This window comes from Tasmannia lanceolata, unplaced genomic scaffold, assembly GCF_043159265.1.
Source record: "Tasmannia lanceolata isolate RefF3 unplaced genomic scaffold, GAP_Taslan_0.1 ptg000018l, whole genome shotgun sequence".
Classification (NCBI taxonomy): domain Eukaryota; kingdom Viridiplantae; phylum Streptophyta; class Magnoliopsida; order Canellales; family Winteraceae; genus Tasmannia; species Tasmannia lanceolata.
In genome coordinates, this window is record NW_027518695.1 from 21,229,648 (window position 1) to 21,248,134 (window position 18,487).

At 38.8% G+C, this 18,487-nt stretch overlaps 1 protein-coding gene across 1 annotated transcript; it reads left to right on the forward strand.

The window, feature by feature from the left end:
- The first annotated feature begins 1,493 nt into the window (after positions 1-1,493).
- On the forward strand, positions 1,494-17,728 carry LOC143851110 (uncharacterized). The gene is made up of 10 exons (XM_077360439.1): positions 1,494-1,738; positions 2,311-2,702; positions 3,779-4,023; positions 4,899-4,983; positions 5,228-5,413; positions 5,501-5,671; positions 5,755-5,964; positions 16,455-16,626; positions 16,727-16,898; positions 17,156-17,728. Exons 2-10 carry the CDS (start codon positions 2,370-2,372, stop codon positions 17,247-17,249), a joined length of 1,668 nt encoding a protein of 555 aa, XP_077216554.1. The 5' UTR covers positions 1,494-1,738; positions 2,311-2,369; the 3' UTR covers positions 17,250-17,728.
- Positions 17,729-18,487: the final 759 nt, after the last annotated feature.

Here is an 18,487-nt window from a genome sequence, read left to right on the forward strand (position 1 = left end):
GCAACCCTAGCTACACGTCACCGTTGTGCATTTATAATGGCTGCAAGTCAAGAGTGCTAAATGCATAATGGTGACTTGCAGTTAATGGGGGCGCCCTTTCAGCCCAGTTTTTGCAAGGGCTTGCTTGAGTTAGCATACCTCAAACAAAAATACCTTTGCACAATCTAAAACACGAGTATTTTCTGTATATAACTACTAACATATCAAACTTAAAGAAAACCCCCCATCAAATGAATCAAATTGAACAAAACAAATTATTCATCCTTCTCTTGTTGGTTGTTCTCTTCATTTGCCGGGTCATTGGTGGATGCACTTCTTCGTCTCCATTTGTTTTTGCATCATTGCATGTATCTGTTCAGCAAATCGTCAAATCACAGCTGTTCAGTAAAACACACTATATTATCTTTTTAGGGATAGTGTCCATCACAAAAGGCATTTTACAGCTGGTCTGTCGCATGTAAGACCAGCCACCTTGTGAATGAAGACAACAGCTTTTGTCTCCATTCACGAGTTCGGTGGTCTGAAATGCGACACCAGCTACGGAATGCCTTCTAGGATGAACACTAGCAATTCCCATCTTTTTATGGGACTAAAATCATAAACTGAAAGCCATATTTTAATAATTGCACAAAGTCAGCTTGTCTTTTCTACTTTAATTAGCATCTTGGAAATTTTACGAAATTGTAATAACCTTTGACAACAGTTTAAATAATAAAAGACATGACGAGTTAGTGCAATTATCAATAGCCAATTTTAATTGTTCAACCCCACGACGGGTTCAGGTTGAACCCGACTCAAGTTGCACCCCTACCTGAGAAGGTGATGGACCAACTTCTGACTGGATCATACCTTCCTCCATCCATACCGTAAATCGAAGGCTGAAACAAACCTAAATGATGGTAGAATTAATAAGGAAAAAAGGCCAGGATTTTACAAAATAAGAAATGGGACAGGATGTTGTTTTTATTTAAAACATCTAGTCTTCACATCAAAAATCTCTAAATTTAAGTTGTCGAGTGCATAAATTTAAGAATGAAACTATTTTTCAACTCAAAAGCCTAAAAATAATTTAAGAAGTAAATTATTTTCAATATACTTAAAAATAATTTGGCATGTTATGTAAGGGATATTTATGAGAATCGTAGCACCCCTACAACTCTACAAGAGTAGAGTTAGGTTGGGTTTCTCATATTTTTCTTCAAACTCGACCCGACCCGACCCAAGATTGGGTTGAGTTTTTCAACCTGAAACTTGACCCAACCCAAGACTCATGATTTCTAAACCCAACCTATGTTATTTTCAGGTCGGGATGGGTAAAATCCACCTAAGTTGCAACCGTAACTCACGTAAGACATAAAATGTAGGATCCACGGATCCAACCTAGCTTTGAGTCTTGACAGTTGACACACCCCATTCACGGATCCGAATGGATCCGACCAGACCCGACCCGCCCCGATCCGAATTGGGTTCCTTTACATCTCTACATCGAAGCCGAAGCGTCAAAAAGTAATAATAAACGTCAAAACAACGAGGGAAGAGGAAAAATCGCCCTGAGAATGTGATTACACTTGAAATACTCAGTCCGAAATTTAAAAACCCTAGCTCCATATCTGCTTCAGTCCTGAAGACCGGCCCGAAAAAAGATCCGACTAGAGTCCCATACAAAAAAGCTTGAAACCCTAAGCCTATACAGATCTTTAGAGAGATCGTTTAAGAGATAAATCATCTCTCATTTCTGGTAATCTTTCTCCCTCCCTCCCTCTCTCTCTCTCTCTCTCTCTCTCTCTCTCTCTCTCTCTCAGATGCACTTTCTCAATTGAATTCATAGGTTTTTTTTTTTTTTTTTTTTTTGTAGAAGATTTTTGGGCAGATATTGATGGAGATTTCTTCTATATTATGGAGTATTTTTTTATTATTATAGAGTGTTGGTTTATTCTTTTATGAACTCTTTGGAGAGATATCCCTAAAAATTATTTGAATTTGATCTTTTATGTAAATGGTTTGACATTAAATGTGGTTATTTGTAAAAGAAAATAGTTATAATTATTGTAGAAATGACTACAAACCCTAATTTTTCGTTAATCAATTTTAATTAAGAAACCCCAACTTTAGCTTATTGATTTTAATTACCCTTTTCTATAAAGTAGGAAGGGGTTTCAGTTATGTAGATAGATTTTCCGCCCATTTTTTTTAAGTTTCATCATTATCTGATTTTCATGCCCTAGAAATTCTAGGATTCATAGCATTAGTTTACATTTTCATCTCCACGAATTCGTGAATCCTATTGTTGTTTTTGGCAATTTTGAGCAGAGGGTGTTTGCTGATGGATGAGATTTGATTGAGATTCGGTGTTGAGGAGTGAGTGGAGAATGAAGATGAAGAGAGATGAAGAGAACGGAGGGAGCGATGATGAACAGGTACTTCCAGATTCAAAGCGGCAGAAGCAGGTTGATTTGTCTCCCAATTCTCCTCCAAATGCTATTTCCAATGGCCTTCTTCCGCTCACTTCTTATGGCGATGATGACGATGAAGAAGAAGACGAAGAGCAGAGAAGGAGAGGCGAAAATGGAAAAGAGAATGGTGGTGATACAGGAGATGAAGAAGATGATGATTTGGTTGAGCAAGGATCCAATCGTGGGAGGGGTCAGCGGCATGTTGAAATTCGCAGAGACTGCCCGTATTTGGATACCGTCAATCGCCAGGTATTCTATTTTCCTTTCTTAATTCTATGAATGGGTTTTTTTTTTCTAAGTTGGTTTGGAGGCTATAATGAAATTTGGAAGTGGTTTTTGGGAATTCAGTTGTTTGATTCCTGTTCAGTACACCTCTTCAAACTTAAAATCCCCAAATCGCACCCAAACTGTAAGTTGGGTGTACACTCTTAACACAACAGAAGTGGCAGTCTTTTTTAATTTTCACAAAAGGATCAAGTAAAGATTCAAAATTCTTTGTTCGCCTGCAACCCAAAACATGGCATGCTCGAACATAGTAACATACTAGATTTTTTTTTTTGAGCAATACTAACATCCCATAGTTCTTATAAAACAAGTTTCTTGTTGAAATCAGTGCTGAAACCATTCCAAGAACATGTGTATCTTTGAAATTATCTCATGATATTTCTGTGTTCTTTCTTTGTATAAAACATTCTCTTTCAGAAAAAAAGGAAAATCCCATGAAGGCTTTTGCGAAAAAGAAAAATCCCATGAAGACTATTGGAATTTGGAAGTAGGTTGCATTAGCTGTTAGGCATTTGGTGTCCTCTAGGCTTTGCTGGAAACATGATTTGAGTTGGTGGTTGACCTAGTGTGACATTATTTTTGAAAATGTTTTTGACTTGAGTTTCTGGTTAAGTGGTTTCATACGGATATGGAGGTCAGGTGGTTGCTCATTCAGTAATCACTACCCAACTTGCTCTCACTGGCAGGTGAGCCTTTCTTTGTGGTTATGATGTGGACCTTACTTTGATGTCAATTGGAGAAAGTCCCAGTAACCCACCTTAGCAGCAGATATTGCCATCTTGATGTTGCTGCTCAGTGTCTCGCTATTCATTTGGCTTTTCTCTACTATTTTTTCTTCTTCTGTTTTATGAAATCCTGTTTGCCAGTAGATTTTTTCAAGATAAATCATTGAATGGGGTTTCATCATGTCAATTCTGAAATTTCTTTCTACCCTCTGTTTCCTTTTCTAGACGGGATTGACTCATCAGGTGAGCTATTTTATTGTAGTATGGAATGGTATGGTTATTTTTTTGTAACTCCTGCTGTTATGCTCTCTGCAGGTCTTGGACTTTGATTTTGAGAAGTTCTGCTCCGTCTCTCTTTCAAATTTGAATGTATATGCCTGCTTGGTTTGTGGGAAGTACTTCCAGGGAAGAGGTCGGAATTCTCACGCATATACTCATAGTCTTGAAGCAGGCCATCATGCATACATTAATCTTCGGACAGAAAAAGTTTATTGTCTTCCCGATGGATACGAAATTAATGATCCATCATTAGATGACATTCGACATGTTCTATACCCAAGGTTCGAATTATTTACTTGCCTAGATATTTCTTTTCTTTGTGTACTCTTGGGTGTTACAGAGAGAGAGAGAGAGAGAGAGAGAGAGAGAGAGAGAGAGAGAGAGAGAGAGAGAGAGAGAGAGAGAGAGAGAGAGAGAGAGTAGGTACTCCCTGGAGTAGATAACTTATCTACTCCCTAGCTTAAAATAACAGTTGGGGCCACATTGTTTGGGTGATCCAAAGCATTCATTTGGTGGCCCCTCACATAGATAGGGTGTGCCCAAAAATCAGCTCGATAGGATCATCCTACCCCTATGAACTATGGAGGCAAAAAATGGACAGATTTGTGCAGGTTTATACACGTCCATTTTTGCCTCCACAGTTCATAGGGTTAGGATGATCCTATTGAGCTGATTTTTGGGCACAGGGATCTATGTGAGGGGCCATCAAATGAATGCTTTGGATCACCCAAACAATGTGGCCCCAACTGTTATTTTAAGCTAGGGAGTAGATAAGTTATCTACTCCAGGGACTACCTACTCTTTTCTCATATATATATATATATATATCGTATATACACTTGCATGAGTCACTCAACATGCTAAAACACTTATGTTGACTGATTAATAACGTCTGAAAATGATATATGGAGACATTGTGTGCTATTCTCCTAACTAAGAAGAATTCAAGTTTCTGCCGTCAAATAATAAGTTAGGTTTATTCATTTGATCATATGCATTGTTATAAATATTTATTTTCTGTATGAAGTAAATTCCCCCCTTTAGATTTACCATATAGAGATTAAGTTAAAATAATCTCTTAACTTTACATGAAAAATTCAATTATTTATTTAGTTGAATCAACTAATTGCTGATTTCTTCTGATTCATGCATACAGGTTTACTCAGGAACAAGTGTCACAGCTTGACAGAAATAGGCAATGGTCAAGGGCACTGGATGGTTCCGACTATCTGCCTGGAATGGTAACTAATTATCTATATTATAACTGCTATTTTTTATTATAATAATTACTAATGCTACTTGGTAACTAGTTATCATCATTATTAATATATTATTATTCATTATAAAAACTTCTATTATTACTGTGATTGCTACTTAGTGTCATTTCATTCATAATAAATTCATCTGGAATAGGATATATTATGAAATTATGATGCAGTTATCTTCAACTGAAGTAGAAGTCTTTAATTTTGGTGATGTTTTCAGGTGGGTCTCAATAACATTAAGGAGACTGATTTTGTAAATGTTACAATCCAATCTTTAATGCGAGTTACACCTTTAAGGAACTTCTTTCTCATTCCTGGAAACTATGAAAACTGCAAGTCTCCTCTTGTTCATCGATTTGGAGAGCTCACTCGAAAAATTTGGCATGCAAGAAACTTCAAGGGACAGGTTTGTTTTTCATGATCCTCTTATTCAGATTATATTTAATTAATTATTGAACTGAGGAGTTTTCTCTTAAATTGATCCTTTTGGCAGGTGAGCCCTCATGAGTTTCTACAGGCAGTTATGAAAGCCAGTAAAAAGCGGTTCCGGATAGGGGCACAGTCAGATCCAGTAGAGTTCATGTCTTGGCTACTTAATACACTCCATGCAGATCTTAGAAGTTCAAAGAAAAGCAATAGAAACATTATTCACAAGTGCTTTCAGGTTTCTAATTTTATCAAATAGTTTTTCTTCCCCCTATCATTCTTTTAATTTGTGTTTATTACTTAACTTAGTGTGCTTGATAGGGAGAGTTGGAAGTTGTGAAAGAGATCCATAACAAAGCCTCAAATGAGAAAAAAGAAGATAATCAGGGCAGTGGGGCTGTTGTAGAAGGTGGAGCAAAACGTTCCGGTGTGGTCATGGAAACTTGCAGAATGCCGTTCTTAATGCTTGGACTTGATTTGCCTCCACCTCCTCTTTTCAAAGATGTTATGGAAAAGAATATAATACCACAGGTGTGCAATCTTTAAATGATGATAGTTTATATTTATCTGAAACTATCTTCTACTGTTTATTGTAAAGAAAAAAAAATTAAAAATTTATGATATTTGCGTAGAGGTCTGTAACTTTACCAATTTTCTCATCAAAACTAAGCGCAAATTACTGTAGCATCTTGAAACTGTTTATCAGTTGCCAAAAGTAATCATCATTTGAATATCCAATGGGGAGAAGCATTTCTTATACTGCATAAACTTTGAAGAGTATCTACAAACCAGTCTGGAAACAATATATTTTACATTTTCTTATAAGACAGCTCTGGAGATTCTACCTTTTTTTATTAACTTGACATCTAGCAATACCATTTACTCTTGGTAAGGAAAATATTAGCTTTGGAGACCGGCTTGGGAGAGAATAAAGTTATAGGTTGGGAAAGCTATGTCATGCATTCTATGTTGTTTACATCTGGGAGGTTTAGCACCAACAGTTGTGTCGAGAAGAGGATGGTTTTGGAGTGGGTATTTAGAAGAAAGCTAAAGGATTATGAGTTTGATTTATGGTGCTTCTTAGAACAATAGAATCTATGTATGGCTCCATTTTGAAAAAGACATGAGAAGATGGGTTTGGAAAAATAAAGGCTCTTAGACAATTAGGCGTTTTTCTCTTCGCTTGTTGCTAAATTGGTATCATGTTTTATCTTTCTTGTGTATAGGGGTGTTCCGATACCTCCTGGAGTTGAAGCTTTCACATAAACCACAACAGCCAATAGCTAACATAAATGTGACATGCCAAGGGGCAAAACCTTTAGACACTCAAGTATGTGTGTTTTGTGTAGGAAAGTGTAGGAAAATGTGGGTCATTTGTATCCTTTTCAAAGTAACATCGATATGTTTCCTTATCATCCATTGTTTTGAGATCTCTCGTGTCTTCCTAGAGTAAACTTTAGAGCTTTTCTGTGGTCAGGGAAATGGCCAAGTGGTAACAAAGGCAAAGCACTTTGGCATCTTACCATATGAGGTTCTTTGGGGAGTTTAGAATGAGAGAAATATGGGGATTTTTTATGGTAAATCGAGACCCCCCTGGAGCTTGGCTGGGGACATAAAACTCTTATCATCTTGGGTTCTCTCTACGAAAGAATTCAGGATTTCCAATGAGAGTCACAACTAGAAGGAGATTTTTTGACATTGTTCTTAAAGAGATTAGGTTCTTTATAGATGAAGTCACCCTTCTCTATAACTCATTCTCTACTTCGATGGTAGTTCTCTAGGCAATCTGAGACCCACTGGCGTTGACACCAAAGTTGGTGATGTTTTTAGGAATGCCAACAGCTAAGTTATCTTGGTCTCCTCTGGATCTATTGGTGTTGGCAGACTCAATTGGAGTAGAGCTCGTCCCCTTCTTAATAATCTACACACCTTCAAGTGAAGTTGGTGGGTGTCATGATTGGGCAAAGGGAAACCAATTCGTGTTTTGGTCATATCCTTGAAGTAATAGAAATTGTGTTTCCTTTGCATTGCGATTTTGCATTAGGCTGTTTTCTTTATCCCTTTACCATTTTCTTATTTTTACTTTTCCTTGGCCCATCTTTCCCCCCTTGACTCTTTTTCTACTATTTATGAAGCCTTTAATTCTCAAAATATAAAAATAAACAAGACTCAACAATTCTTTGGTAGCTTGGAGTTGGTGTTTCAAGCCATTCGAATATGCTAGTTTTTTTTTCTTTATTGTAATTACGATTTAAACGCCCAAGCATTTCATTGTAAAACATAGCTATAATCAAATATTCATGTGAAGTAGATAAGAGAGAAGATAGAGAGCTGTTTAGTGAATCTTGACACAGTTCCTTCATTCAACTTAATTAAAGATAAAACCCACACTTTATCTTAAATACGTGCTGGTCAAATGGCAATAACCTCAAGTGGTCGACCCACTTCTGACAACACTCCTCAAGATGACACATGTCCGCGTGATACATTTTCAGCTTGTCTACCAAATAGTGATGATGTTCAGTTGTGAGTCCTTTAGTGAAACTATCCTCAACTTGCTCTCGACTGGTAACATAGAATGGATAAACCATATCTTCTACCTTCTCATGAACAAATTGGTAGTCTATTTCATCGTGCGTAGTCCAAGCATGAAAACGGGTTTCTGCGACAATTTAGCAACACTCTTATTGTAACAATATATATGTGTGCGACCTCAGATGAAGCTCTTTTAATGATGCAACCATGCTAATTCAATAGTTGTGGATGCCATAACCTTGTACTGAGTTTCTGCGCTTGATGTAGCCATAGTCTTTTGCTTCTTGCTTCTCCATGAGGTCAATCATCCACTAAGACAATATCTTGTCACAGAAGTTGCGCATGCGTGGATCATGGGTTTAAATTTCGGATTCAGTCCCTACCAAAACCTTTTTTTTTTTTTTTTTCAAATTTCGCCATTTCGGTCATTTCGGGCAAAAATTTTACAATTGCGGTTAAAATGACCAAATTTCAGCCGAAATCAAAACCAAAATCCAAAATTTAAAACCATGGCGTGGATCTCATGTCCAACTCATGAGTACCCAAAAACCTTGATGGACCTGTCAGAGGGTGCTCTATAGGCCATGATAGAGTGTACCTCATAGATATCTCATGATGCACTTAGTTGCTCGAAAATATTCCTCTCTGAGATCATGCAATTTCTAGCATACCTGGTGATGTCTGGCTTGGTAAGAGTAAGCTACTGAAGTGCTCCTGCCATACTTCTATAAATTAGAGGACCCTTAACCTTGTTGCCCTCCTTAGCACTAGCATTTTTTATTGTACACTACTGGTAACCCTTGACGTTGTTACTCTCCTTAGCACATATCTTTTTAATTGTACACTGGTGGTGTGCTAATAAGTTTGCACTTCATCATGCAGACCTTGTTAAATAGGTCACCGCTATATTTCTTCTGTGATAATTTCATTCTTTCTTTAGTTCTCTAAATCTCCGTACCAAGGAAATACTAAAGCTCTCCAGGTCCTTCATATTGAAGGCCCCTTTTAGACTGTTTTCGAGGCTCTGCATCACAAAATTGTCACTCATTGTGATGATTTTTTTCAAAGAAGTATCAATTAAAATGTAGATACTCCATGTGGTGATAATGTCCTGCACATACACCAAAGCAGTGTCATCCCCATCTGAGTGTGTTCAGAAAAAGGGAGTTATCTGGCTTCTCTTGTAGCTACTGTTCTGCAATGCTTGATGGAGCTTATCAAACCATGCCTTGGGAGAACGGGGACTGAGAAAATTTGATGGGAGCAGCATAAAAAACCCTAGAAAATTCGTGACAGTGGAGTGTTGAAGATCAACGTCAGGGGGGATGAAAGATGAAGAAAGGTTTGAAGAAAGAAACAAAGGAAAAAACATGAAGACAAAAATCTTTTTTAGAAAGAGAGAAGTAGAAGACGAGACACAATGAATGAAGAGAAGAAAAGAACAAAAAACAAAGATGAATGTTCGAATAAAAAGATAGATAATACCTTGTTGTGATGGAGGGAAGAGTATCATTTTTTTTAAGTTAACTTTTATTAATAACAGAACAACACAAGCAGGCAGGGACAAGATGTCCCCAGAAAAGTAAAAATTACAATGTTTTCACAGGAGGCCTTCAATACCCGACTCGATTTGAATTACGAATCGAGTATCGGGTAGATGTGCCCCATCTTTAGCCAGGACATCCGCTACAGTGTTTGCTGTTCTCCGATGGTGTTGCAGTAATGGATGAACCTCCCGCACTAAATCCTGAATTTCATCGAGTATTTGGTGGAGCCGCCAGGGACCACCTCCCAAGTTCTTTGCCCATCCAATTACATTGGTAGAGTCGCCTTCGATGATCAATGGTCCCACATTATGGCTCACATACCATTGCAATCTGACTAAGAGGGCTTTCGCCTCGGCCTCATTAGCATCACAGATCCCAGCAAGACCCGAGAAAGTCATGATGGAGTGTCCGTTCGAATTTCGAAGTATTCTGCCTATACCAGCTTTGCCAGGATTCCCCAAAGAGCCGCCGTCAAAATTTAACTTAAACCAACCCTCCGGTGGTGGTTCCCATCTCGGTGCAATTTGGGGGCATATCTTCATCTCCTTAGCAACTATGCCCCATTCTCTAAGCATCATGCCCACCGTGTATGGAATTCCTCCCGATCGGCGGGCCCCGACAATAGTTGAGTGCTTCACATCCAACAATATGTGTTTCCAAGCTTTTACCTTACCATTAAATGTCCGACAATTGCGTTCATTCCAAATATGCCACAGAATAGCATGGGGGTAGCTGACCATATAAGACGTCCAAGACATCCATTGAACATGCCACTCCGGTGGGAAATAACCTGTGCTACACTATTATGCATTACCCACGACATGCCATAAGCACGGAAAATAGCCATCCATATCTGGAAGGCAAGGGCAGGTAATAAATAAATGATCGAGTGTTTCTTCCTCCTTTCGGCACATAATACACCAGTTTGCCATCTGAAACCCACAGCGCTTTAGACGATCAATGGTGTTGATGCACACAGGAGCAACGGTCCACACAAAGGCAGAAATGCGTGGGGGTGCAGCATTTCTCCATACCCACGACACGCCATAAGCACGAAAAATAGCCATCCACATCTGGAAGGCAAAAGGGCAGATAATAAGTAAATGATCGAGCGTTTTTTCCCCCTTTCGGCACATAAAACACCAGTTTGCCATCTGAAACCCACGGCGCTTTAGGCGGTCAATGGTGTTGATGCACTCATGAGCAACGGTCCACGCAAAGGCAGAAATGCGTGGGGGTGCAGCATTTCTCCAAACACGTGCTCTAGAGGAATTCGGGTCCGTTCCTTCGCTCAATTTACAGAAGAATGAGCTTACCGAGAATACGCCTTGAGAATCTGGGCACCAAATCCACTCATCCACGGCGGTCGGAGATAAATATTATTTGGAGAGAAGCTGCATGGGGATAAAAAAGCTAGGTATCTCCATATCCTTTAAATTTCTTCTGAATCTAACGTCCCAGAATGCACCCCCTCGTTTCGAAACCCTTGCGATTCGCTCCTCTTTGTTGGATGCGATTCGGAATAGGTCCGGGAAGCGATGCTGTAGCTTTTGATCTCCAATCCAAAGATCGGACTAGAATCGAATGAAATCACCTTTATCGGTTTTAAAGCGAAGATACGGTAGAAATGATGCTTGAGCGGAACTTATATACTTCCACGCACCAGGTCCCTTACCAGCGGTAGGTGTTCCACATACCCATTCTCCCCAATCACAGCCATATTTGATTCTGATAATATTGTGCCACAACTCATCTTTTTCCGTACCAAAACGCCATAACCATTTACCAAGTACAGCTCGATTCCTTAATCTGATTTTTCCGATTCCCAGTCCCCTCCTCTTTCGAGCTTTACAAACCACATCCCATTTCAGCCAGTGTTTAAGTTTTTTGTTGCTATCGTTGCCTTCCCAGAGAAAATCTCTCTGGATTTTTTCAATACGGGATGCTACCTTAGCCGGTATTCAGAACAAAGACGTGAAGTAAACATGCATATTCGAGAGAGCTGCTTTAATTAGGGTAGAGTATCATGAAACGAGGGAAGAGTATCATGCAATCATAGCGGGATGATCATGAAACGAGGGAGAGTATCATAATCATCCCGCTCTAATACCATATAATAAGTAGACATAATCCAACATGGATGCAACGTAGAGAAGAGAGAAATAGAGAGAAAGGTTTACCTAAGTTATCAATTTCATTTTGTTTTGGCTGAAACAGCGGAAACGTTTGTTCCGGTTCGACAAACGGAACAGAAACAACTTCTGTTCTGTTCCGAAACGAAACGCCGAAGCAGCCGAGCAAATCAGGAATTGGCCTGCGGGACCCGGTTTTCCTTTAGTACGACCATCAAAATTGAGTTTTAGCTGCCTCTAGGGGGTGGGATCCAACGAGGGGATGGGCGGTTTTTAATCTCCTCCCATATTATCGATCTCCAATTACGGAGAATGTCTGATTCAGAATAAGAAAGTATTACTTCTTCGATTTCGCCCAAGAGATCAAGTCTACTTTGATATCGGACAATAGTCTACTAATGTCTCTCTCCTTTTCTTCAAAAATTCTTTTGTTCCTCTCTAGCCATATGTGCCATATAATTTCATAGGGGACCAGATTCTGAAGGATGCGACCCGCCTTGCCGAAAGGGCTGCTGCATCAATATAGAACTGTTTTTTTTATGGATCTATGGAGCACAAGGAGAGACTAACGCTTCTATAATTGAACCCCAAATCATGAACGAGAAAGGGCAATGAAGGACATGATCTATTGATTCCTCTGCCGACTTGCACAAAATACACCTGCAATTGATGTGACGCCTTTTGAGTCTATTGCATGTATTGATTTGCTTGTTTACTACTGTCCAAGCAAAGGCCACTACCCTGGGAGGAGTCACTGACTGCCAAATAGTAGAGAACTTGGTACTAGTTCCATCACCACCGACCAATCTTAGGGAAAAAGAACGAACCAAAACGCTACCTGAGATGTCAGGTGTCCAAACTCTATGATAAGGATGGATAAAACCATAGTTGTATATTCCGTTTCTGTTGCCATTTCGTTTTGGCCACCGAAACGAAATTTCGGTGGGATTTCTTTCATTTCGGTGCATTTCGGTCGAAACTTTTCGTTCATACAAAAAATATATTAAAAAATATGAGAAAAATCCAAAAAAATAAAAAATCAATAGAAAAAGATGAAAAACTAATAAATAGTCCAAAATATGTGTCCCAAAAGGCATATTCATTACTTAAACACATAAAGTCTTGCACAAGTCCAACTGATAGTCTGATACATAGAAAAACATAAAAAAAAAAGAGATACATGAAAGTGAAACATAGACAATAGCTAGTAGCAACAACTCTCAGTCATTATAACCCGAATGATCATACTCGTCATATAGAGTTTTTTATTGTTTGTGCAAGTAAAAATGACTAGAATACCTTCCCAACAGCTATAAACGGTCACATTTGGAGGCTAAAATGGTCAAAAACCCAAAAGAGCCGTTACAGGGGCATTGATGTAGTTTCTGCAAAAAACAGTCAAACTAGCCATTATAGCCAATTTCGGACAAAATTCAAAATTTCGTCCATTTCGGACGAAATCCGAAATTTCGGTCAATTTCGAACGAAATGACCGAAATTGACCGAAATTTCGGACGAAACGAAAATCTGAAGATTTCGTTCGAAATGTTTCGTCCATTTCGGACGAAACGAAACGAAATTTATAACCTTGGATAAAACTCATAACAGGCGGTAATTGTTAGCTGTGGCAGTAGCATTAAAAAACAGATAAAAGAAAATATAGAAGTGTCGCATCGGATCCTGAAGTATTGGAATCAAACAAGTGTCCGACATGGTACTTCGACCATTTAGAAGAATCTGTGTAACATGGTTTCTAACCATAGTTACTTGAAGCTCCCCAGAAGGATCAAAATCTCGCTTCAGAAACTAAATTGTTCTCTCTTTTAAGTCAAGCAGAAGCGAGTTTCCATCGTGCTTTCACTTATTTAAGTAGTGTTTTCAAACTTAGAAGTACTCCTATATACAATACTCGTTTTTTAAAGAGGTATACAGTACTCTAGAGTGCATTTGAACTTAAAGAACTCATTTATGGTTTGAAATGAAATGTAAATAAAATTTTCTTCAAAAACATATCCTAAGGGTAACTTTGGAATACATCTTAACATCAAGCGTAAATGATTTACAATTTAATCGTGAGACTGAATCCCTAAAACTTGTGTCTGAAATGAATCTTACATAAAATTTTCTTCAAAAACATAACCTAACTCTTAAGGGTAACTTTGGAATAGAGTTTAACATTAAGCCTGAATGATTAAAAAGTCAATTGTTAAGACTGAATTCCTTTTTTTTTTTAAAGGTAAACAGAGCAAATATATTAAAACGGGAAGACCAAGGAGGTCACCCTAGGAAGAAACAAGAGAAAAAGAAAGAAAAAGAACAAGAAAAAGAGAAAATACAAGTGCCTCAAGGAGGGAAGAACTCAAAAAACTCCAAATCATCCTTATTTACACCCTCCCGAGCCAAAGCATCTGCCTCGCCATTCGCAGATCTTCGCACATGAATAAAAGCTATGGAAGAGCCACGAACGATATCGTGAATCTCATCAAGAATTGACCAAAATCTCCACGAAGGCGATGCAGATCCCCGGAGCCATCTGATGACATTGAGTGAGTCTCCTTCAACGATAAACGAGTTCAAAGAACCCCTATCAATGTGTTTGAACCCTTCAAACGCCGCAAGAACCTCAGCTTCACTGGAATCACAGACCCCCAGGGGGCCAGAATAAGACCAAATGGGCTCACCACTAGAAGAACGGCATAATCCCCCCACCCCAGCCGGCCCCGGATTACCAATGCTAGAATCATCAAAATTAATTTTCAGATAGCCAGGCGGGGGAGGACTCCACTTTTGAATCACCTTGGGGCAATGGGACCCTTCCATACAAATCACGCTCCACCCTTCCCATAAATCAAAAGAAGAAACGAAACGGAAAGAGGGAAGACATCGAGCCCTTTCTATTACAGAAGCAATGATATTGATGAAAACCCTCTGAGCAGATTTATGCACACCCTAAAAAATTCTCGCATTCCTCTCCTTCCAAATTTGCCAAAATGTATAAAATAAGCACATCTTCCAAAGCATTCTCTCATTTTTCTTCCAAGGCACTCCCTCCCAGCACTTCAACGAATCCAAAATAGAACTAGGGAACACCCAGCAAAGGCCAAATCTCGACAATATTAAACCCCAAACAACTGATGCAAAGTTGCAATGGATAAAAAGGTGAGAGGCCCACTCACTGGCCCTAAAGTCGAGAGGGCAATAGTCATCTAGAATCATTCCCCTCTTCCTGAGAAAATTAAAGGTCTGAATCCTATCCCTGCAAGCTGCCCACCCGAAAAAACACACTCGAGGAGAGCATGAAGAATTCCACACCATAGCCAAAATTGGATGAGACGAGCCAGAGATAAGATGGGAATAGAAAGACTTAACAGAGAAAAAACCAGATTTATCCCAAATCCATACTCTTTTATCAGCCCCGGACAACTTAATATAGCAAGATTCTAACAGATGAAAGAGACTCGCCAAAGCATCCAACTCTCTTTCAAAGAAATTCTTGCAAAAAGTTGGCATCCACAACACTCTACCACATTCCCGAACGAAGCAATCTTTAACCAACACTGCCTTGTCAGGAACTATTAGAAATAGCGCAGGGAACAAAACACTCAAAGGCTCAGAAGCACACCAGGCATCCAACCAGAATCGGATACGATCTCCTGAATATACTTTAAACCTGGTTCCCAAAGCAAATTTTGGTCTAACTTTCAAAATATCTCTCCAAACAGTAATCCCTTTAGGGGAGAATAAGTTGTCCGACTCCCACTTTCCTAACTTAGCTCCATATTTACTAACCTCTACTTTTGCCTACATCTGGTCTTGCTCACTACCAAACCTCCACAGCCATTTTCCTAACAGCGCAATATTAAATTCCCTTATTCTCCTAATCCTCAAACCCCCAGACTTAAACGGAGTACAGACCTCCTCCCATTTCACCAAAGGAACCCCAGAAGAATCCCCTGAACCTCCCCATAAAAATTTCCCTAAACCTGTAACCCTAATAAATTGCAAAGTCCTCCTTGTAATCATATCTTACATTTTCTCTCCTCTGTTAGATATCACAGACCGGCCACTTCCTATGCATATCTTGTGCGCTTCTAATGACGCTTCTGCTTCCCTCATTGTTTCTTGCGTTCGCTTCCGACTCTGGCAACTATAGTTCTAACCAGTTTGACATGCCATTTATTGTTTCTGGAATGTTCTTTTCTTATATACATATTAAGGAGCCTTTGGAGGTACTATAGCTTAATCTAACAGTAACACTTGTGTATGGAAAGAGCAATTTACCTTATATTTTTTTGAATGAATAAAAGGGCAACTTACTGTAGCTGTAGTAATTTCGACTGGAACAGTGGTCCATTAAATGGGCAGCTGATTAACACAAAAAAAATGGTTTGGAAACCTATTTTTTTTGTTCATTATTCCATTTAATGAGCAGATTACTGCTGCTGCTGCTGCTCCTCCTCCTCCTATTATTATTATTATTATTATTATTATTATTATTATTATTTTTAGTGGCAACATTGAGGCTTAAGATTTTAACATACCTCTGTGTACTCATACTATTGTTGGCATATTTCACCTGTTAGAGGCTATCTTTCACAAGTAATCTTGATTTTTTTTCTAGAATAGTAATTCTATGCCATATTTTGTCAGTGCACAATGTTAAGATGGCTACTGTTGTGGCTATGTTGCACAGGAAAAAAAATCACAATATAAATCTGACTACACAGATATTGTAATCCAAGATTCAGATTGGACGCCTTTGCAATTTACTACTGACAATTTTTTGGCAACTATTTTGCCTCTTCAGGTTCCACTTTTTAACATATTAAAGAAATTTGATGGTGAATCCATCACAGAAGTTGTACGGCCTTGCATAGCTAGGATGAAATACCGTGTCACCAGATTGCCACAGTATCTAATTCTTCACATGCGTCGGTTTACAAAGAACAATTTCTTTGTAGAAAAAAATCCTACCTTGGGTAAGTCAACCTCTTAAAAGAGAAGCTAATTTCGTCTTGCTGTTCTTGGTTTGCTTCTGTCGTTCGTACTTACTATTTCACTGACATTATTGTCAATCAGTCAACTTTCCTGTGAAGAACCTTGAACTGAAGGACTACATTCCATTACCCACACCAAAGGAGACCGAAAAGCTGAGGTCAAAGTATGATCTGATTGCTAATATTGTTCATGATGGCAAGCCCGGTGAAGGTTTTTACCGAGTATTTGTTCAGCGGAAATCGGAGGAATTATGGTATGCATATTGATTGACTTGAAGTTTGGCCCCCACTCTTCATGAAAAGTTTATTTAACATTTTAGGGTCTGTTTGTTTTAGATTGTGACAACTGACAACCAATTTAGAGCCCCAAATCGATTATTGGACCCAAAATTTAACGTAATTTTGAGTCCAATAATCGGTTCGAGGCTCTCAATCGGTTGTCATAATCCAAAACGAGGAAGACCTTGGTAGTGAATTATCCAAAAATTATCTGACTGCATTCGATTGGCAGGTATGAAATGCAGGATCTACATGTAGCAGAAACTCTTCCTCAGATGGTTGCTCTATCTGAGGCTTACATGCAGATATATGAGCAACAACAGTGAATTTTACATGCAGATATGTGAGCAGCAACCACAACAAGAAATTTGTGGTTGGATCAAAAGAGTAAGACAGGTAGGAGGATCAGCCATGAAGTACTTGCCCTGCCCATATTGTAGATTTAATGGGGTTTATGTTGCCATTTCTTCTACCTCTCGTGCGGTGGGCCCTCTGGCCTCTACTAACTAGTTTTTGCAGTTGGAGGATATTTTAGAAGCAGCTATAGAGAATTTTGGTATTAAGGAAGTTGTTTATTATATCTTACTATATCTTCGTGCAAGAAACTTTACACTTTGTACAATCTTTATGTATTTACTGGCCTAGAGGATAAGAAGGCTGTTAATGTCCTTTTGAACTAACGTGTTGGGTTAGCTCTTGCATCATTTGTCTTTCCATAAGGGATCTTTAGGCTTGCTCATGTATTATTTGTCTGTACAACTTCTATGACTAAACAATGAATCTTGCTGGGCTTGCTCTTGCATCATTTGTCTTGTATAATTGAACAAGGATGTCATGTTTGGTAGTTGTTCTTGTTCTTCTCCAGAGAAAAGACCCTCAATCCACCTCATGTTTAATAGGTTGGCATTTTGGGCTCACAGTTCCCAATTTTTGTACGAACCCGTTTAGCTATGAGTGGGTTTCTTCGGTTCACTTCTAATTACTAGTTTGGTATTGTCTTCCAGCGTCTTCAGTTGTATTTAGGAAAATCATTCAAACCCTTCTCTAATCTCTAAATACATATGTAGCAAGTAGATATGCAAATTAAGTGAAAGGTGAAAAATATATGTAGGAGAGCCTGTTTCTGTCGAAAGGTATGTAGGGTGAAAAAAAAAGGAAATGTTGTCAGCACTACTGTATTTTGATGAGGGCACTCCTTACTTTATTAAAAGTACGGTATGGTCCGCAACATAGGATGATCCAAACCGTCCATTAGAGGGGCCACAGCCTAAATAAGTTGTGCCCAAAAAATCATTTCCATAGGTTGATCCTAACCCTCCGATCTGGATGTTAGAGGGTTGATCCATAGGTTGATCCTAATCCTCCGATCTATAGAGGGTTAGGATCAACCCTCTAACATCCAGATCGGAGGGTTAGGATCAACCTATGGAAATTGTTTTTGGGGCCTAACCTATTTAGGCTGTGGCCCATCTAATGGATGGTTTGGATCATCCTATGGTACGGGCCATACCTTACTTTTAATAAATTGAGGAGTGCCCTCATCAAAATACAGTAGTGCTGATAA